We start from the raw sequence: 22,841 nt of genomic DNA, 5'->3' as shown, positions 1-22,841 counted from the left end.
AAATATATAGTTAAATATTATTCAAGTAAACAGCAGAAGTAAATTAGTTTGGTTTTTATTCTTTCATATTTGATCCAATTTACATGTAAGGAATCAGAATTTATTCCCCCAGATTTATTCTTTCTTTGGACATTTACTGACTTTTACTATCAGTGCATTTTTTTTTGACATTCTTAACAATACTATATATAATACATAAGTTAGGAAAAAAAAAAGTACCTTAAAAAAAATAAAAGGAGAAAAATGTGCCTTTGGCACATCCCTGAGCATTCTTCAGCAGAAATAATGGAACTGGCATAATTTTTAACATTTTTGCCAAATATTACTGATAGAATTGCCAAATGACAAAATCAGATAGGAGCTTACACATGAAAAAAAATGTTCAAATAAGATAAGACTATTCACTCCAAAAGGGATGGCAAGTAGTTTTAATCTTATATGACATCTTTGATCAATTGGAAGTGCCTGCCTAGAATGCTGTGTTGAAAAGAATTTGGAGCCAAGTCCAAGCTCAGCAGGAAAATTGCCATGATTGATTAGCAATGTCTGTCATGAATGTAAAATAGGGTAACGGCAACACATGGGTAGCATATTTACAATTCCTGGTTTTGTATTGTGCATTGGAATATGTTACAAGAGAGAAGATATGATAATTAGAGAATGAGAGAAGCAGACTCCATGACCCCAAAATATGCCACTTTGGTGTGTCTATTATTATGAGGCAAAGGAAATTAACACCCAGCAGACTGGAGAAAAACTTCCATCTCTCCTTTAACTACTTAAAAGAATTTAGATAGGGGGCAGGGCTCAAAGAGAGCTATTACCAGAGATAATATCTCTTTCTGGCCACACCCACACTATGTGGAAGTTCCCGGACCAGGGATTGAACTCACACCACAACCGCAACCCAAGCCACTGCAGGTCACTGCAAGTTATTGTGAGGATCCAATGTCGAATGCTTAACACACTGTGCCACAAGAGTATTCCTACCAGAGATAACTTTTATCTGAATGACCAACCTATCCATATGGCAGGCAAACATCTAATTACCAAATATCTGGTCTTCTTATAGTCCTGTGAATTACCTTCCTCTCCTCTGAAGCTCCAGGCCCCATCCCATTCCTTAGCTCAGGACGGCACATAAGCCTCATCTGCCCAACTTGCTCTTGGGTCTCATGATCTTATAGGGCTTCCACACATACTAAATTACATTTGTTTTTTTCCTGTTACTCTGTCTTATGTCAACTGTTTTATTAGACCAGCCAAAGAACCTTATAGGGTAGAAGAAAATTTTTCCTCCTCAGCAAAGTCAAAAATCAAACAAGAGTTTTCACTCTACCAAGATTCTACAAAAGGACATTTGATCTCTTTCAAACATACTCATACAACCCAACATTCTTCAATCATGGAGGACAAATGCATCTGAAAACAGTTAAACAATAATGTATTTTATTATTGAGGAATAACCTTAACAATAGGGAGAAGGAGACACAGTTCATCATTGTTTTGTACAAAAATTATAAAATCCAAATAATAAAAAATTTGGAATGAACAGTGAAACCCTTGTTTTCCAGGCAACACTGGGCATGTCCTTCAATTTTGCATTTTTCCTTTTTACACATGAGGATGATAATTCTAACTACATTTCAGGTGAAAGAGTGGAGGGCAAGTAAGTCAGCATAAATCCCAAAGAATTTTTGCTAAATGTGCTTTAGAAGTATTTGAAATCATTTTCCTATTCGAGTAGTACAAATGAAATACATGACCCTAAAATGAGAAGTTTCAATGAAATGCCAAGTCACAAAGAAACACACTTTTACCTCGCCAAGAGAAATGTAGAACTTTTTCTTAATTAAAACATCATCTTCTTCAACAGGAGGAGGTGGTGGACTGGGTGGTTTTCTCAGGACCCAGGGAGAAAAATCTGTACCTAGTATGATATTCATGCCTGATTCACTCCATCTTACTTGTGAAACCAATTTGGCTAACCTGCATTTTAGAAATGAAACAAACTTGAAATAAGTTTCAAATATGGTAGAATTCAGAAAAGAAAAAAAAAAAACTAAAATTTAATTTTATATTTTCAAACCAACCTCCCCTCCTAACTCTGCAGGATGATTCTCTTAGGATCTGCTAAAATTAATGGCTTATTCATAGAACCGCTAACTACTTAATACTTATTCAGCTTTACATTTATTTTAATTTTATTTAAAATAATGGTTGTTCTAATCAAAAGTCAAATTTTAGCAAAATTTCAGAATTTTTAGGTACTTACACTTTTAAAAGTCAGGGAGCATAAAAGAAAAACATGGCCGTGCATTACGACATTTTTTTTTATGACACATACTCATTTTTTTTTAGTACCTTGCACATAAATACTTTTGCCACAAGTAGAAAAGTTTTTTAAATATAATGATCAAAGAAGCAGAACTGGAGTACATTTATTAGGTATCACTTCTGTGAAATTTCTTTGGAAGTTAAGTGACTTTTACCAATAATCTCTCACTCTTACACTATATAACAAGTGAAATATAAACGTCAGTGGTTTACAGGGGTACAATTTTACTAAGTGTGAAAAAAGGATTTTTGGTTTAAAAAAAGCATTTAAAAATACACATATATTGATGGTACTACAATACCTGTATTCAAAGTAGCAATCACTTTCCAGAAATGTTGGAAGTCTTTCTTTTTTGATCCACTGAATACCTTGCTCACGATTGAGACACTATTAGAGGACAAACAATAAAGGAAAAAATATTAAAGAAAGACAATTACTGCCTAAACACTAGAGCAATATTACCTCCAGCTCTTATTTGGAAGCTCTGCCTCCACCTTCTATTTGCACAAGAGAGAGTAAGAACTCTGAGTCACAATTGTGAAGCTACTTCCAGCCTTTTGGTACATCCTTAGTTCTCTCAACAATCCTGTATCAGCTATGATCTCCATTTTACAGATTAACAAGCCAAATACAGAAAAGTCAAGTCACTTATTTAAGGAGGAATAATGAGAAAAAAAAATCAGCCTCAGTATTTTCAGTCATAAAATGGGTTAAAAATAAACACAAACAGAAAAAGAACTAACCAAAAAACTTGGTCAGGCTGCTAGAATAACTGCAGGCATGCTGATGACTACTCTTAGGACCTCCACCTCCAGTGTCCTGCCCCCACAGCCACAGCTGCCCCCTGCTTTCCCAGGAGACCCCCCCAAGACCTGCAGGTAGATCTGACTCAGATTCTTAGGACGTCTCTGCTTTGCCCTGGGACCTGGTGCACATGAAACCTTGTGCGCACCCTCCTAGAGTGGAGCTCCTGCACACCAGCCCTGCTGGCCCTCAACATCAAACGCTCTGGGGGCTTCTCCTCCCAACGCCAGACCCCTGGGTGGGGAACCTGATGTGGGGCTCAGAACGGTCACTCCTGTGGGAGAACCTCTGCAATGTAATTATTTTCCAGTTTTATGGGTCGCCCACCTGGTGGGTATGGGATAACTTATATGGGGAAAGCACCCCTCCTGTCTCATGGTGGCTTCTTCTTTGTCTTTTGGGTGTAAGATATCTTTTTTGGTAGTTTGCTGATAGTTTTTCAGTAGTTAGTTGTGATTTTGGTGTTATGTGAGAGGAGGCAAGTTTCAGTCCTTCTACGCGGCCATCTTGTCTCTAATCCCCTGCCCAACCCCCCGTGTTAAATGCATTTCCCTTATGACTAAAGATGTTAAGCATCTTTTCATATGCATACTGTTCATTATTACATATTCTCTATTTAGATCCTCTGCCCATTTTTAATTGGATTATCTTTCTATTGTTGAGTTGTAAGAATTCTTTACATGGTCTAGATACACATTCCTTATCAGATATGTAATTGCCAAATATTTTTCTCCCATTGTGTGGGTTGTCTTTTCATTTTCTTGACAGTGTCTTTTAGACCATAAAGGGTTTTAATTTTTATTTATTTTTGTTGCTTATGCTTTTGGTGTCATTTATTGTAAAACACCAATGCCTACACAAGGTCATGAGGATTTCCGTCTATGTTTTCCTCTAAAACATGCTGCACTATTAATATGTTTTGTATTCTTAGATTCAGTTTGCTTTTTTGAAAATTTTTGTGTCTATGTTCACGAGGGATATTAGTTTGTAAGCTTTTCTTTGAAATTTCTTTATCTAGTGTTGGTATCAGGATAATGCTGGCATCACAAAATGAGCTGGAAATTGATCCCGTCTTCTTTCTTTTTTGGAAAAGTTTTCATAAATTTAGTATTACTTCATCTCTAAATGCTTGAATAGAAACCACCAATGAAGTGATGTGGACCTAGAGTTTTCTTTGAGGGAATTTTTCTCCCCAAGACTTACTTTTTGAGCAGTTTTTTTACAACAAAATTCAGAGGAAGGTACAGAGATTTCCCATATATCTCCTGCCCCTACATATGCACAGCCTCCCCCCTTATCAACATCGCTTACAGAATAGTACTTTTTTTTTTTTTTTTTTACCAAGAGTGAACCTACACAGACACGTCATAATCACCCCAAATCCATAGCTTACTTTAAGGTTCACTCTTGGTAATGTACATTCTATGGGTTTGGACAAATATGTAATGACATATATCCATCATTATACTATCATAGAAAGTATTTTTACTACTCTAAGAATCCTCTATCCTCTGTCTATTCATTTCTGGCCCCCGGAACCCCTAGTACCCACTAATCTTTTGTCTCCATAGTTGCGCCTCTTCCAGAATGTTATGCAGTTGGAAGCACACAGTATGTAGTCTTTTTCAGATTGGCTTCGTTCACTTAGAAACATGTTCCTCCATGTATTTTTTTGTGGCTTGAAAGCTTTTTTTTTTTTTTTGTCTTTTTGCTATTTCTTGGGCCACTCCTGTGGCATATGGAGGTTCCCAGGCTAGGGGTCCAATCGGAGCTGTAGACACCGGCCTACACCAGGGCCACAGCAACGCGGGATCCAAGCCGCGTCTGCAACCTACACCACAGCTCACGGCAACGCAGGATCGTCAACCCACTGAGCAAGGGCAGCGACCGAACCTGCAACCTCATGGTTCCTAGTCGGATTCGTTAACCACTGCGCCACGACGGGAACTCCTGAAAGCTTATTTCTTCTTACCACTCAATAATATTCCATTGTCTAGATATAGAGTTTATCCATTAAACTAATGAAGTTCATCTTAGTTGCTTCCAAGTTTTGACAATTATGAATAAGGCTGCTATAAACATCCACATATAGGTTTTCAACTCCTTTGGGTAAATACCGGGGGTATGATTGCTGTAATGTATGGTAAGAGTATGTTTAGTTTTGCAATAAACCATCAAAATAAAACGTCTTCCAAAGTGGCTGTAGCATTTCTGCATTCCCACCAGCAATGCATGTGAGTTCCTGTTATTCCACATCCTCCTTAACATTTGGTGCTATCAGTGTTCTGGACTTCGGCCATTCTAATAGGTATGTAGTGGCATCTCACTGTTGTTTCAATTTGCATTTTCCTGATGACATATAATGTGGACCATCTTTTATATACTAATTTGCTGTTTCTATTATCTTCTTTGGTGGGGTGTCTGTTAAGGTCTTTGGCCCATTTTAAATCAAGTTGGGAAAAACCGGTATCTTGACAATATTGAGTCTTGAATCCATGAACATAGAATATCTCTATTTAGTTCTTTAACTTCATTAGAGTTTTACAGTTTTCCTCACATAAATCTTGTACATATTTTATTAGATCTGTACCAAAATTTTCATTTTAGGGGATGTTAATGATACTAATGTTTTTATTATGGTAAGTGGTATTATTATGATAAATGGTGTTGTGTATTTATTTATTTATTTGCTTTTCAGGGCTGCAACTGCAGCATATGAAAATTCCCAGGCTAGGGGTCGAATTAGAGCTGCAGCTGCTGGCCTACACCACAGACACAGCCACGCAGGATCCAAGCTGTGGTTGTGACCTATACCACAGCTCAGGGCAATGCCAGATCCTTAACCCACTAAGCGAGGTCAGGGATCGAACCCACATTCTCATGGATACTAGTCAGGTTCATTACCACTGACCCACAGCAGGAACTCCGTGTTTTTATTTTCAAATTCCATGTGCTATTATTAGTATATAGGAAAGCAATTGACATGTGTATGTTAACCTTGTATCCAGCAATCTTGCTATAACTGCTTATTAGTTCCAGGAGATTTATTGTTGATTCTTTCAGATTTTCTATATAGATGATCTTGGCACCTCTGAACAAAAACAGCTTTATGTCTTCCCAGTCTGTATAAATTTTATTTCCTTTTCTTGCTATATGCATTAGCAAAGACTTTCACTACCATGTTGAAAAGAATTGGTAGGAGGGGATATCCCTGTCTAGTACCTGATCTTAGTGGGAAAACTCTAATTTCTCATCATTAAGTATGATGTGAGAAGATTTTAAACTATGAATCCAACCTCTTTAATAGACTTAAGGCTATTCAGGTTATACATATTCTTTTGAGTTAGCATTAGTAATTTGTATCTTTCAAGGAATATGTTCATTTCATTTAAATTATTGAGTTTATGGACATAAAATTGTTTGTAAAATTCTCTCATTTCCTTTGAATGTCTGTAGTATCTATACTGAATTCCCCACTTTAAAAAAATGTTTTTATTAAAGTATAGTTGATTTACAATGTTGTGCCAACTGGTGTACCCACTTTTATTTGTGATATTGGTCAATTATATCGTCTTACATTTTTCATCATAATTTTGGTTAAAAGTTTATCAATTTCATTGATTTTCTTCCCCAAAGAACTAGCCTTTATTTTCATTGATTTTCTCTTATTTTTCTTTTATCTTCAATTTTTTTTGAGTGGCTGCATCTGCAGCATATGGAAGTTCCTGGGCCAGGGGTGTACTGGAGCTGCAGCCCTTGCCTACACCACAGCCTTAGCAATACCGGATCTGAGGCACATCTGCAACCTATGCCACCACTTAGCACAACACCAGATCCTTAACTCACTGAGCCAGGCCAGGGTTCGAACTTGCATCCTCAGAGAGGACATCAGGTCCTTAACTTGCTAACCCACAAAAGGAACTCCTCTCTCATTTTTCTGTTTTCAATTTCATTGATTATATTATTTGTTTATTTTGACCTTAATTTCTAGTTTCCTAAAGTAGAAACTTTGATCATTGATTTGTAATTTTTAGTCTTTTATAACAGAAGCACTTAATGTTACAAATTTATCTCCAAGGAGTTATTTATCTTCATCCCACAAATTTTGTTATGGTGCATTTTTATTTTTATTCAATTCACCATAATTTCTATTTTCCTTTGGGACTTAATCTTTGACCAATGGACTCTTCAAAAATTTGTTGTTTAATTAATTATGTATTTGGGGATTTTTCAGGTGTCTTTCTATTACTGACTGATAGTTTACCTTTATTATGGTCAGAGAACACATTTTTCATGGTTTCAAATCTTTCAAATTTGTTGAAGTTTGTTTTATGGCCCAGAATTGGTCCATTTTGGTAAATATTCCATGTGTACTGTGCAGTTGTAAGGTAAAGTATTCTATAAACAATTAGATTGACTTGATTCCTAATAATGTTCAGATTTCCTATATCATAACTGATCTATTTTTTTATTGGAGTACAAAAAGAATGGTAAGTCTCTTTAGCTATGGATTTGTCTACTTCTCTTTTCAGTGCTATCAGCTTTTATTTCATGTATTCTGAAGCGCTTTTGGTTTTTTATTTGTTTTTACTGAAGCTCTTTTATAAGGTGCATAATTATTATGGACTGTTTTGCTTTCTTGATGAACTGATCCTTTTATCACTGTTATATTCCTTTTTATCCATAGCAAGTTACCTTGTTCTGAAGCCTGTTTTGTCTGACATTAATGTATTCTTTAAGTTAGTAATTGTGGTATGTCTTTTTCCTTTCATTTACTTTCAACAAAAATTTTGTATTGATTTTATTTAAGGTATATTTCTTCCAGATAGAAAGTAGTGGTGAGTCCTTCTTTCTAAACCCATCTGACTCTGACTTTTAATTGAAGTGAGAAAGCCATTTAAACTTAAATAAATTATTTCTATATATTATTAAGGGGCTACTCATTTTTGATGCAGTTTGCTCAAAATGTACCATCATGTTTTTTAGACATATGTTACCCCAGATTTATCAGATTTAAAATCAATAGAAAACAGTAATGTTAAACATTCGTTATTATTTTCATTTGATCCATACAGTAAACCTAAGTGATAGGTAATGAAGACATCATTAGACAGATGATGAAAATGAGGCTCATTGAAATGACTTCTTCAAGAACACAGTGCCGGTAAGTTAAAGAGACACTATTAGAACCCAAGATTTTTTACATCATGCCAAGGTGACAAAATTCAGAAGCCAAGAGTAGAATTTAATGCCAGAGAGTCAAAACCACATAATATAACTTGAAGGTCAGAAATCTCAATCTCTGTGCAGTGTATCCTGGGAACCCTTAGCCTGCACCCACTCCACTCCAGCCATCCTGCCACAGTAGCCCTGGAAAGGCATACCTGGAGAAATCCTGGTAGGCGCCCACTCCAACCATCCCACCAAGGCAGCCCCAATGCCACATGCCCCAGGAACAGCCCCCACCTCCATCCACATCCTCTCCAACTCTAGCCAGCCTTCCAAAGCCTGGCACAAGCAGTTTACACAAGGAATGCTCCTATACAAGATCAAATCTTTAAGAAGAGGAGAGGTAGCTATTTTGCATAATTCAGAGACTCAAACACAGAAAGTCAAACAAAATGAGGAGACAAAGGAATATATTTGAGAATAACAATCTAAAATGTCAGGGGAAAAAAACCTTAGTGAAATGGAGATAAGAAATGTATCTAATAAAATGTTCAAAGTAATGATCATAAAGATGGTCACTGAACTTGGGAGAGGAATGAACACAGTAAGAACTTCAACAGAGCTAGAAAATATAAGAAAGAATCAATCGGAGGTGAAGTATTCAGTAACCAAAATGAAAAACATAATAGAGGAGATTGACAGCAGACTAGATGATAAGTAAGAACAGATCAGCAATCTGGAAAATAGAATAATGGAAATTATCCAATCAGAAGACCAAAAAAAAAAGTTAAAAAAATGAGTATAGTTTATAGGACCTCTGAGACTACACCCAGCATACTAAAATGTGCACTGTATGGCTCTGAGAAGGAAGGGAGAGAAAGAGGCAGAAAACTTATTTGAAGAAATAATGGCTGCAACGTTCCCTAACCTGGAGAAGGAAATATATATTCACAGTCAGGAATACAGAAAGTCCCAAATAAGATGAACCCCAAAAGATACACACCAATACATATCATAATTAAAATGGCAAAATTAAAGATAAAGGAAGAATTTTAAAGGTACCACGAGAAAAGTAGCTACTCACATTCAAGGGAAATTCCATAAGATTATGAGCTTATTTTTGAGCTTATTTTCAGGCCAGAAGAGAGTGGCATAATATAGGAAACAACTGAAAAATAAAAACTTACACTCAGGGATATTCTACCTGGTAGGATTATCATTCAGAATTAAAGAAGAGATAGTTTCCCAAACAAGCAAAAACAAAAGGAGTTTCTCACCACTAAATCACCCTTACAAGAAATGTTAAAGGATTTACAAAGAAATGTTAAAGAAGTTAAAATATTTATAAAGAAGTTTAAGTAGAAAAGAAAAAAACCATAAAAAGAAGTAAGTATATATGCCATGGGTGTGGCCCTAAAAAGCAAAAACAAAAACAGACAAACAAAAAGAAATAAGAATGTATATGAAATAAAAAAAATTATACTGGTAAAGGCAATAGATCAGCCACTTAAAAAACTAGTATGACACTTAAAAGACAAAATTAGTAAAAATCAACTAGAACTACAGGAAATAGTTAAGGGATATACAAAATAAAAAGGTATAAAATATGATGTTGAAAACATAAAGCAGGGGGAGTAGTAAAAATACAGTGCTTTTAGAATGCATTTGAACTTAAGCAACTATCAGCTTACAATAAATCGCCATGTATAAATACAATACATTCATGAAGCTCATGGGAACTGTAAACCAAAAACCTACAATGGAAACACAAAAAATAAAGACAAAAGAGTCTAAACATAATCTCAAAGAAAGCCATCAAGTCACAAAGGAAGAGAGCAAGAGAGAAAGACAAAGAATTACAAAAACAACCAGAAAAAAGTTAATAAGTACACAGCCATGTAATGATAACGACTTTAAATGTAAACAGATTACATGTACCAATCAAAAGACATAGGGTGGGTGAATAGATAAAAAACCAAGACCCATCTATGTGCTGCTAAGAGATTCACTTCAGACATAAAGCCACACACAGACTGAAAGCTAAAGGATGAGAAAGACAGTCCATACAAATGGAAACCAAAAGAAAGCTGGGTTAACAATACTCATATCAGAAAAAAAAAAGGACTTTAAAACAAACGTAACAAAAGACAGAGGACAGCATTACATAATGATGAAAAGGTCAATTCAAGAAAAGGATAAAATATTCCTAAGTATTTATGTACCAACATAGAAGCACCTAAATATATAAACAAATATTAACAGACATAAAGGGAGAAATAGTAACACAATAACAGTAGGGGACTTTAATGCCTGACATACATCAAGGCACAGATAATCCATACAGAAAATCAGTAAGAAAGCATTGGCTTTAAAGGACACAATAAATAGGACAGACTTAATGGATATGGTATATTCCATCCAAATCACAGACTATAGATTCTTTTCAAGTGCACATGCAACATTCTTGAGGACAGATCACATGTTAGCCACAAACAAGTCTCAATAAATTTAAGAAGACTGAAATCACATCAAGCACCTTTTCTGACCACATGGTATCTAGAAATGAAGTACAAGAAGAAAACTGGAAAAAACACGGACATGGAGAGATCAAATAATGTGCTACTAAACAATCAATGAATCAATGAAGAAATCAAAGAGGAAATTAAAAAATACTTTAACACAAATGAAAATGAAAACACAACTTTCCAAAATCTATAGGGCACAGCAAAAGCAGTTCTATGAGGGAAATTCATGGCAACACAGGCTCACCTCAAGAAATAAGAAAAATCTCAGACCTGTGGTTTATAGCATAACTACTTGACATTATCTCTGCAACAGCTCTGGTTCAATCACTGGCCCCAGAACTTCCATTTGTCGCAGGTGAGAAATAAAAAGAAAAAAGAAAAATCTCAAATAAACAATCTAACTTTACAACTAAAGGAACCAGAAAAAGCAGAAAAATGAAGCCCAAAGTTAGTAGACAGAAGAAAATAATAAAGATTAGAGCAGAAGTATATGAAATAGAGACTAAAATAGCAACAACAACAAAAGACAAACAAAAGATCAATGAAAGAGCTAGTTCTTCAAAAAGATAAATAAAATTGACAAACTGGAGTTCCCACTGTGGCACAGTAGCTTAAGGATCTGTCAGTGGAACGATAGATTAAGGATCTGGCATTGTCACAGCTGTGGTATAGGTCACAGCTGCAGCTCTGTTTCAATATTTGGCCTGGGAACTTCTATATGCTGCAGGTGTAGCGAAAAAGAAGTTGATAAACTTTTACCCAGACCCATCAAGAAATAAGAGAACCCAAATAAATAAAATCAGAATTCAAAGAGAAGTTACAATCAATATCACAGAAATATAAATAATCATTAGAGACTAGCACAATTATTTGTCAACAAATTGGACAACCTAGAATAAATGAATAAAGTCCTAAAAACATACAATCTTCTAAGACTCAATCATGAATAGAAAATCTTAGACAAACTACCAGTAATGAAAATGAATCAGTAATTTTAAAAACTCACAACCAAAAAAGTCCAAGACCAGAAGACTTCATGAGGGAATTCTACCAAACATTTTAAAGGAGTGTTAACACCTATCCTTCTCAAACTATTCCAAAAAATTGAGGAGTAAGGAACACTTCCAAACTCATCCTATGAGGCCAGCATTACCCTGATGCCAAAACTAAAGACACTGTAAAAAAGAAAAAAGAAAATTACAGGCCTGATTAAGACAGATGCAAAAATCTCCAATAAAATATAGCAGGCTGAATTCAACAACATAATAAAAGAATCATACATCAGATTAGTAGGACTTACCCCAGGGATGCAAGGATAGTTCAATATTAACAAATAAATGTGATATACCATATTAAAAATTTAAAAATGAAAATCAAATGATCATCTGAATAGATGTAAAAAAAGCATTTGACAAAATTCAACATCCATTAATGATTAAAAAAAAAACTCTCAACAAACTGAGCATAGAGGGAACATACTTTAACATAATAAAAGCCATATGACAAATCTATGGCTAACATCACACTCAGTAGTGAAAAGATAAAAACATTTTATCTAAGATCAGGAACAAAGCAAGGATGCCTACTTTGGCCACTTTTATTCAACATAGTATTGGAACTCCTAGCTATAGCAATCAGACACAAAAAAAAAAAAAAGAAAGAAAGAAAGAAAAAAAAGGCATCTAAACTGGAAAAAAAAAAGAAGTAAAACTATTTAAAGATGACATGAAAAATATAGAAAGCCCCAAAGTTTCCACTAAAAACTATTAGAACAAATAAATTCAATAAAGTTGCAGGATACTAAATTAATATACAGAAACATACTGCATTTCTAAACTCTAATAACTATCTAATAACTACCAGAAAGAAAATTTAAGAAAATAATCACATTTATAACTGCATCCAAAACAATAAAATGCATAGGAATAAATTAACTAAGAAGGTCAAAGACCTGTACTGTGAAAACCATAAGGTACTGATGAAAGAAACTAAGGATGGACAAATGGAAAGATATACTATGCTCATGGATTGTGAGAATTAATATTGTTAAAATGTCCAGGAGCTCCCCCAGTGGCTCAGCAATAATGAACCTGACTAGTATCCATGAGGATATGGGTTCAATCCCTGGTCTTGCTCAGTGGGTTAAGAAAATGGCATTTTCATGAGCTGTGGTGTGGGTCACAGACACAGCTGAGATCTCACATTGCTATGGCTGTGACAGAGGTCAGCAGGTGCAGCTCTGATTTGACTCTAGCCTAGGACCTTCCATAAGCTGTAGGTAGAGTCCTAAAAAGCAAAAGTCCATACTATGCTAAGCATTCTACAGATTCAGTGCAATCCTTAGCAAAATACCCATGGCATTTTTCACTGAACTATAACAAATAACGCTTTAATTTGTATAAAGCCACAAAAGACCCTCAATATCTAAAGCAGTCTTAAGAAGAACAAAGCAGGGGGTATCACCTTCCCTGGTCTCAAACCATACTACAAAGACACACTGGGAGTTTCTTTCATGGCACAGCAGTCACAAATGTAACTAGAATCCATGAGGATGCAGGTTCAATCCCTGGCCTCACTCAGTGGGTTGGGGATCTGGCGTTGTCATGAACTGCGATGTAGGTTGCAGACGTGGCTCTGATCCCGCCACTGCTGTGGCTGTGGCATCGGCCAGCAGCCGTAGCTCCAATTCGACCCCTGGCTTGGGAACTTCCATATGCCGGGGGTGCAGCCCTGAAAAGCAAACAAACAAACGACTAAGATGGTACTGTCACAAAAATGGACACACAGATCAATGGGACAGAATAGAGAGCCCAGAAATAGACGTGCACTTTTATGGTCAATTAATCTATGACAAAAGAGACAACACTATACAATGGAGGAGAGACAATCTCTTCAATAAATGGTGTTGAGAAAACTGGACAGCTACATGCAAAAAAGTGAAACTAGACCACTTTCTCATATCATATACAAAAATAAACTTAAAAGGATTAAAGAGTTAAATATAAGACCTGAAACCATAAAACTACTAAAGAAAAAACATAGGCAATATGTTCTCTGAAATTGGCCTTAGCAAAATTCTTTGGACCTGTCTCCTCAGGCAAGGTCAGCAAAAGCAAAAGTAAACAAATGGGATTACATCAAACTAAAAGGCTTTGCACAGCAAAAGAAACCATCAACAAAACAAAAAGGTAACTTAACGAATGGGATAAGATATCTGCAAATGATGTGTGTGATAAAGAGTTGCCAAAATGTATAAAGAACTCATACAACCCAACAGCAAAAAAACCAAACAATTCTATTTTAAGAAATGGCTGAGGACTTTAATAAACATTTTTCAAGAGAAGGCATACAAATGGCCAACAGGTACGTGAAAAGATGTTCAACACCACTAAGTGGAAGGGAAGTGCAAATCAAAACCACAGTGAGCTATCATCTCTGACCTGATGGAATGACTATCATTATGAAGACAACAACTGAAGTGTTGGCTAAGATGTGGAGAAGAGGGAACTCTTGGGCACTGTTGGTGGGAATGTAAATTGGTTCAACCATTATGGAAAACATGATGGGGTTTCTTCAAAAAAGTTAAAACTAGAACTACCATACAATCCAACAATTCTACCTCTGGGTATTTATCTGAAGAAAATAAAAACACTAATGTGAAAAAATACAGGCACCCTATGTTCATTGTAGTATATTTACAACAACCAAGAAATAGGGAAGCAACCATTGATGGATGAATGGACAGAGAAGATATGGTATTATTCAGCCATAAATTAGAATGAGATCTTGGCATTTGCAACAACATGGATGGACTGAGAGGATATTATGCTAAGTGAAATAAATCAAACAAAGACAAATATCATATGATTTCACTTACATACGGAATCTAAAAAACAAAACAAACAAACATAACAAAACAGAAACAGATTCATAGATACAGAGAACAAACCCGTGGTTGCCAGAGGAGTGGGGATGGAGGAATGGGCAAAATAGGTGAAGGGAATTAAGAGGTACAAACTTCATAACAAAATAAGTCTCAGAGGTGTAATGCACAGCATAGAGAATACAGTCAATAATATTGTAATAACTTTGTATAGTGATAGATGGTAACTAGACGTAACATGGCTTTTATTGCACAATGTATAAAAACATCCAACCACCATGTTGTGCACCTAAAATGAATATAGTAATTTAAAAAAGAAATCTTGATTCCCACACTGCTTGATAGGCTAGAACTCAAATGAAACAAATTCCCTGTACAGGCAGACCTTATTTTATTCTGCTTTGCTTCATTGTGCTTCACAGATAACTGTTTTTTACAAACAGAGGGTGAGTGGCATCCTTGCAGCAAGCTGGTCTGCCAGCACCGTTTTTCCCCACAGCATTTGCTCACTTCCTGTCTCTGTGTCACGTTTTGGTAATTCTTGCAATGTTACAAATTCTTTCATTATTATTACATTTGTTCTGCTGATCTGTGATTAGTTATCTTTGATGTTACTTCTAGAACTTGCTGAAGACCCAGAGGATGGTTAGCATTTTGCAACAATAAAGTTTTTGGGTTTGTTTTTTTGGTTTTTTTTTTTTTTGTCTTTTTTTAGGGCCGCACCCAAGGCATATGGAGGTTCCCAGGCTAGGGGCTGAATCAGAGCTACAGCGGCTGGCCTACACCACAGCCACAGCAACTCGGGATCCAAGCCCCATCTGTGACCTACACCACAGCTCACAGCAACGCCGGAGCCTTAACTCACTGAGCAAGGGCAGGGATGGAACCTGTGTCCTCATGGATGCTAGTCAGATTCGTTTCCGCTGAACCACAATGGGAACGCCAACAAAGTATTTTTTAATTAAGGTATGTACATTGTTTTTTAAGACAATGCTATGGTACCCTTAACAGACTACAGTGTAGTGTAAACATAACTTTTATATGCACTGGGAAACCAAAATAATCATGTGACTTTATTGTGCTATCCGCTTTATTGTGGTGGTCTGGAGCTGAACCTACAATATCTCCAAGGTATGCCTCTCTACCCACATTTTCTAGAATGAATCTAAACTGTAAGTAAAGGAGACACATATTTATACTGCACAAAATCAACCTATTTTCTAACTATTCAAAGTAAATTACATGAACTTCCTCATATTGGTCATCAAATATCAACAAACTGCTAGACTAAACTGGCCATTTGGTATGAATAACACGAGACGGCAACTAACAAATACTCTGTATGATAAATTTTAATCAACTCTGTGACACTTCAGAAAGGGAAGCCCAAAGAATCTGATGTTAAGCTCACTTAGCGCTTTATCGATCCAGCAAGATGTAAATGCAAACACACTTTCTTACCATGACTCTGTAGTTGACATCGATGGTCTCATCTTCAGAAGGGGCGTCCACTCGAAAGGGTTTAACATCGCTCTTTCCTTTTCTCACCACGTCATAGATGGGATTTCGAGGTTTCTGGTTAAGTAGAATTTTTTTCAGTTGCTTTTCCAGAAGCTGGGGAGCGTTATTAACTACTTCAAAAACTCCATAATCCACATTAAATCTAATGGCCTCTGAAAACGTCTGCAAAATAAAATTTGCGGAAATACATCTCAAGAGTTTTAAAAACCAGAAGCTCACTGTCTCCAAGAAGACTTGATACATACAGGTATGTCTACATAACTTACACCAAGTTTTGTGCTCTTAATCATTATGTCTCTCCTTTCAGGATCTTGGAAATCTCTGGACCACAGGTTAAGGAAGCCAGTGAAATCCTCCTTCCTAGGTACTTAGGCCATGAGATACCTGTCAGGGTATATACTACGGCAGAAATGCCCTTTGCATAAACCTCTTATCTCTGTGCTTCTTTGGAACTGGCAAGAAATACACACCTGGTCTCTACGAAGCAATGCTGTTCTCTTAGAATGGGGGCCAATTACTAGGGAAGAATAAATACAGGAAGAAGAAATAACACTTCCGTTGTCTCTCTCATCCCCGGGAGCCATGAAAGCTAAGTCTCCCTCGCCCAAAAGGAGAAAATTAACAACAATATGTTCTTCATTTAAGGCTATTTCAACACCATTCCATTCACTGTGACCAAAAAAAGAGAGAGCGAGTGAAAGACAATAACAGTTCTGAGTTTTTCTCAGTAATTACTAAATGCTGCCAACTGTTATTTAAAATCAGTCAGTTAATGTACAACAGCCAGGAGTCTTGAGTTTGAATACCAGCTTGCCAATAAGTAGCTCTGTGACTCACAAACATGCCTGGGGCCTCCATCTCCACAGCAAGCATATGGCGGATTGGCTGTGTCTTTTTCCATTTTGTCCTTCAACTCTAGAATCAGGATCCTTTTTCAGAATATAATTTTAGGACACCATCAGTGAACTGCACCTCCATGTAGGTTAATTTATATATTTTTAACCAGGTGGCAGAAGACATTAAACCCTTCCCCTTGGATCAGTAAGGGTCCTAAGGAGAGCTTCAATTCTTCCAAGTTTTACTAGGAGATTGGGAGACTATAGCTACAATGTAATAAATGACAGGATGTTATAAAATTGGAATTAGAGGAGTTCCCGTTGTGGCGCAGTGGAAATGAATCTGACTAGGAACTATGAGGTTGTGGGTTCGATCCCTGGCCTCGCTCAGTGGGTTAACGATCCAGCATTGCCATGAGCTGTGGTGTAGGTCGCAGATGTGGCTTGGATCCTGGATTGCTGTGGCTGTGGTGTAGGCCGGCAGCTGTAGCTCCGATTGGACTCCTAGCCTGGGAACCTCCATATGCAAGTGTGGCCCTAAAAAAAAAAACCAAATAAAGTAAAATAAAATTGGAGTTAGAAATACATATATAAATACCTATTATTTGTTTGCACATATATACATACACATATTTTTGTAATGTCGGATAAAATTACATCTCTAAAATTTGACTGTCTCCCCTTCTAAAGAGTTTAAAGCACATTGAAAATAAGAGTTCACTTCCGGGTGGGACCAAACTGAGGGGTCGGGACAGGGGCTGGCAGCTCCAACAGCATCCACGGCATATACCAGCCTCATGGTGCCTCTCATCATGATGAGCATGTTCGGGGGCTTTGTCCGCTTCCTGGTTCCCTGGTTCATCCCTAAGGATTCCAACTGGGGAGTTATCATCACCATGTTGGTGACCTGTTCAGTTTGCTGCTATCTCTTTTGGCTGAGTGCAGTTCTGGCCCAACCCAATCCTCTCTTTGGACCACAGTGGAAAAATGAAACCGTCTGGTACCTTGAGTATCATTGGCCTTGAAGAAGCAGCCCTGCTTGCCAGTGTTCATCATTGAGGTCATGAAAAGAGTTCCTCTAGATGCAAAACCACCTCTATACCCAGACCATCTTCCTTGACCTGCCTATTCTGGCCATCAGATGCCTTAAACGTTCACACCACAATTGAATATCTTATTCTACAATGCAGTATTTTTTTTCCTGTCACCTTTTTTCACATTGATGAATGAAATGCCTCTTTTACTTAAACTCTGGTGCCTCCATAAAATGTTTATGTATTCTTCTGAGACAGAAAGTGCTCTTTCTTCAGAGAAATAATGTTACTTCCTCCTTGGAACCTGTGGATTGGAAGCTGGGTCCTGCCTGCTCACAGCATGGGAATGAGTGAAGTATTTAAAAACTCTAACAGGACAGTAAGGCTCCCATGGGGCTGTCAGTAGGAGAATATGTTCAGAGGGAAAATCTGTCTCACCAGAACCATATCAAAGTACATTTTCAGGATGAATTTCTTATTTCTGCCATCTTTGGGAATAGATTTTTTGTGTGTATTCTTTGGGGGGGGGGGAGAAAATAGAGTTCAATGGGAGTTCCCACTGTGGCACACTGGGTTAAGGAGCTGGTGCCGCCACAGCTGCGTAGGTCACAGCTACAGCTCAGATTTGATCCTGGCCTGGGAACTTCCATATGCCAAAAGTGCAGCCAAAAAAGGAAATAAAGAAAGCTCAATGTGAATGTCAGCCCCCAAGCCAAAAGGTCTCAGGACTCAGCTCTCCTCTCAAAGGAGGGGAACAGGAGGATAAGTAAAATAAAGAAGGAAAATTAAGAAGTACAAACTTCCAGTTACAAAATAAATGAGTCAAGGGAATGCAATGTACAAAGTGGGGAATATGGTCATTGTCATAATGCAATACCTTTGTATGGTGACTGGACTTATTGTGGTGGTTACTTTGAAATACATAGAAATACTGAATCACTATGTTGAGTACCAGGAACTAACACAGTGTTGTAAGTCAATTATACTTCAGCAAACAAACCCACAGAAAAAGAGATCAGAGTTGTGGGTACCAGAGATGGGAGGTGAAGAGAGGGGGAAACTGGATGAAAATGGTCAAAGGTCCACACTTTCAGGTGTAAGATAAATTAGTACTAGGAATTTAATGTACAGCATGATTAACATAATTAACCCTACTGTATGTTATATGTGAAAGATAAGAGAGTAAATTATAAGAGTTCTCATCCCGAGGAAAAAATTTCTTTTTCTCTTATTTTGTATCTATATGAGAAGATGGATATTCACTAAACTCATTGTGGTAATCACCTCACGATGTATGTAAGTCAAATCATTATGCTGGACACCTTAAACTTATATAGTGCCATATGCAATCATGTCCCAATAAAACTGAAAGGAAAAAAATACAAATAAAAGTTTAAAAATGACTTCCCTTCAAAATGCTAAGTATAGCTCAATGGATAAGAAACAATTCGCAGTAAGGTGTGTGTAAGGTTTCTTCAATAAATACATGTCAGTGGTTTCCCACCACATCTGCCTTTCAGACATGACATTCAGACAGGCAACACTGACCTAAATGTCAAATATCATCTCCAAATTAACACTATCACTAGACTAAACAGATAACTAAGTCTGCTGATACCAGAGACCAGATTCATCCGGTTAGAGAAAAGGACTGAATTAAACTTGATAAAGAATGCACATCGCCTATTAACTGGGGTGGGGGACATGGAGCAGCCGTAATGTGAAAGATCACACAGAAAAGTATCCTCGGACCAAGAAAACAAGCTTGACCATTATTTACTGTTTTATTTTTTTCTGCCCTCCAATCCTGACACCTGGGAGCCAGAAGAACACAAAACTGCAATCATCCAAAGCAAAAAACGCCACTTTAGTTAGTTCTGTGGACAAATAAAATATTTCCTGCTAATCAAGTACAAAAATGCTGAAGTAAAAAAATTTAGAGGGGTTGTGTAAAAAAAGTAAAAAAAAAATTAGGGGACACTCTAAGGCCCTCAGTAGCCAATCTTAGTAGTAAATAGTTAAGGTCCAGTTGGTAGGAATAACAGGAGTGATAAGAACTACAGCTCACTGAACATCTATCACATTCCAGGCATGTGAGAGACATTTTAAAGGTACCATCTTTTTTTTTTTTTTGGCCTTTTTTATTGCGGGGGGCCCAGCCAAAGCCCATCGAGGTTCCTAGGCTAGGGGTCGAATCGGAGCTACAGCTGCCAGCCTACACCAATGCTAGACTGAAGCCTCATCTGTGACCTACACCACAGCTCACGGCAACACCAGATCCTTAACCCACTGAGCGAGGCCAGGGATCAAACCTGCGTCCTCATGGATACCAGTTGGATTCACTTCCGCTGCACCACAATGAGAGCTCCTAAATGCACTATCTTTAATCCTTCTATGTCACAAGACATGTTTCTTTGAAAACTCCATCTTGTCCTTCTTTACTTTATCCCATCTTCCTGCTTGAAAACCAGTCACAGTGCTGGTAAATGACTTAAGCTTAAGAACTGCTGTGTGCCTAGAGGTCAGAGTAAGAGCTTAACCTTTTACCAGCTAAGTGGCTTTTAAAATAGTAAAAGAACTTATATAACAGTAAACAAACCCTATATCATCCACCCAGAGCCACTCCTCACTTGATCTCATCTAATGAGAATAAAAGCGGTGTGGTTTCCTGAGACAGGGCTCTTGGTCCCTGAGACCTTGAGTCCCCCGGTTCCCACCTTTACTTAAGATAAATGTCTCTGTGGCTTGTTTTATGTTAACTTATTTCCTTAAGTTCCACAGCATCCGTTCTTCAGCCCCATCCTGCTGAGCTGGCCTCAGCACTTCTATATGCCTGAGATGGCTATTTACAGAAAACGGACACTCAGGATGGTTACATGACTTACCATAGGGACTCAAAGCTATAGGCATAGCTAGTTGGGGCTGTAGAACCAGGTCGTCTGGTTCCAAAGACAGCCTGTTTCCCCTCTTTGCTCCATTACTGCACCTGTGATAGAGTCAGCACGTACTGACTAATTCTATGAAAGGCACTGAAGCAGCAGGTATATGCGGGTAATTTTAAGAACTTTCACGCAGTCAGAATAAAACTAGAATAGTTTATCAGTGGAAGAGTTGAAGGAACAGAAGGGAAGGACTTGAGGTAGACAGAACTAGACCATGGAAGGCTTTGCAATGCCGTTTTAGGAAGCATGGGCGTGATTCTCTAGGAAACAGGGTGGCATGGGAAAGTGCTAAGGAGGGGAGTAACACAGTGTTTTAGGAAAATCCTGGCAGCAGTCTGGAGTTTTTCTCACTGGCTCATGAACTGGTGAGGTAGACTGTTCACAACCCACAAGGTGAGACATCGCCACTCTCTGGGGAGGCTGGCTGCTACCTCGAAGCTCCTAGCATCACAACCACGTTTGGTGTAATTGTTAACTCTCTGGACGGGCTACTGTGTCCATCAGACACAGGGGGCAGGGCAGCTTTTAAGGCAGGGACTGAGCAATTACTTTTATTTTCAACTTACCAAGCAAAACTGCTTTACATTAAGTCCCCTAATGGGCTTACTAGAGAATTCTCGATTGGCAACTACAAAACTGCTTTAAACCCGACACGTAATCTCAGTAGGATTTGCAGTGGGTGCTTTGGACGGGCTCACTTGGGATCCATTCTGACCTCCTGAAAGGCAAAGTCTGGACAAGGAAAAACTATGCCACCCACACTCCCTTGTAGCAGTGGTTTCACATATGATTTAGGTTCTGCTACTTACACGCACTCACAAAAATACCGGAATTCTGAACTAATGGGGCAAAAGGCAGGGCGTGTCTGTTCTGAAGAAGAAAAGCCGAAGAATGTAAAAGACATACGTAAGGAGAGGAACTTGTCAAAAAGAAGTACTTTTCAAAAAAGAGAATAAGAAAGAAACTAATTAATTGTGCTTATGATAAAATGACATGAAATGTTCCAATTTATTTTTTAAAAAGAAATTTAGCTATACATTAAAATATTTACCATTTTTTCAACTTAAGAATTTATCTCCATAGAATTAAAATGGGATAGAGTCTTTGCCTAGGGTAAATAGGATTTTCCTATTTAAAAAGCCATGGGTTAGAGTAGATCTCTAAAGGTCTTTAAGAGCACTCTGATTCTAAGATTACCAAAGTAGCAGATAACTAATTCAAAGCTTCTCCCAGTGCATTTATTTCAACAACAAAACTTGTGAACCCAAGTCCCCAGTTATTTGTCCTAAGCAAAGAGGATACAAATATGAATAAAACATTGTTTCTGTACTTGAAGGAATAAATACATGGTCACTTTTTTCTGTGATGACAAGAGTCGCCAAAATACTGAAATAAGTTAAAATCCCTGTAACATGCAAATGCTAAAAGGGAACTATGTCCACAAGACCATAGAATATTATATCTAATATAATTATTGTACTTTGAAAGGGATTTGGATAAACTAGAATCTGTCCAAAAAAAAAAAAAAAAGGATAAGCAGAATGATTAAATGGAGGAAACACTGGGCAAATTGTTTTGCTTTTCTGAGATATATCAAAAGAAAGGGGTTTTAACCAGATAATCCCAAGGTACCTTTCATGTTTAGTACTCCATTGGTCTGTGAGTCAGGAAAAAAAGTGTATCTTCTGATCTCTTGTAAGATCACCCAAATCTAGTGTTCCTTTGTTTGTTCATTTATTCAACAATTATTTACTGAATCCTTATTAAATATCATGATAGATGATATACT

The 22,841-nt window shown here is 37.2% G+C and overlaps 1 protein-coding gene across 2 annotated transcripts in view; it reads right to left on the bottom strand.

Moving 5' to 3' along the window:
* RGS22 (regulator of G protein signaling 22) overlaps positions 1-22,841 on the bottom strand; it is a 154,301-nt gene that overhangs the window by 105,492 nt on the left and 25,968 nt on the right. For both annotated transcript variants that reach the window (XM_047783528.1, XM_047783530.1), the window contains exons 4-6: positions 16,181-16,402; positions 2,640-2,725; positions 1,821-1,989 (exon numbers count right to left, since the gene is read on the bottom strand). In XM_047783528.1, coding sequence (XP_047639484.1) covers positions 1,821-1,989; positions 2,640-2,725; positions 16,181-16,402 — 477 coding nt within the window. The remainder of the gene's footprint in view (positions 1-1,820; positions 1,990-2,639; positions 2,726-16,180; positions 16,403-22,841) is intronic.

This window comes from Phacochoerus africanus, chromosome 6 (genome assembly GCF_016906955.1).
Source record: "Phacochoerus africanus isolate WHEZ1 chromosome 6, ROS_Pafr_v1, whole genome shotgun sequence".
Lineage (NCBI taxonomy): Eukaryota > Metazoa > Chordata > Mammalia > Artiodactyla > Suidae > Phacochoerus > Phacochoerus africanus.
Note: the sequence above shows the minus strand (reverse complement) of the source record. Positions and strands in the feature narration are given on the sequence as shown.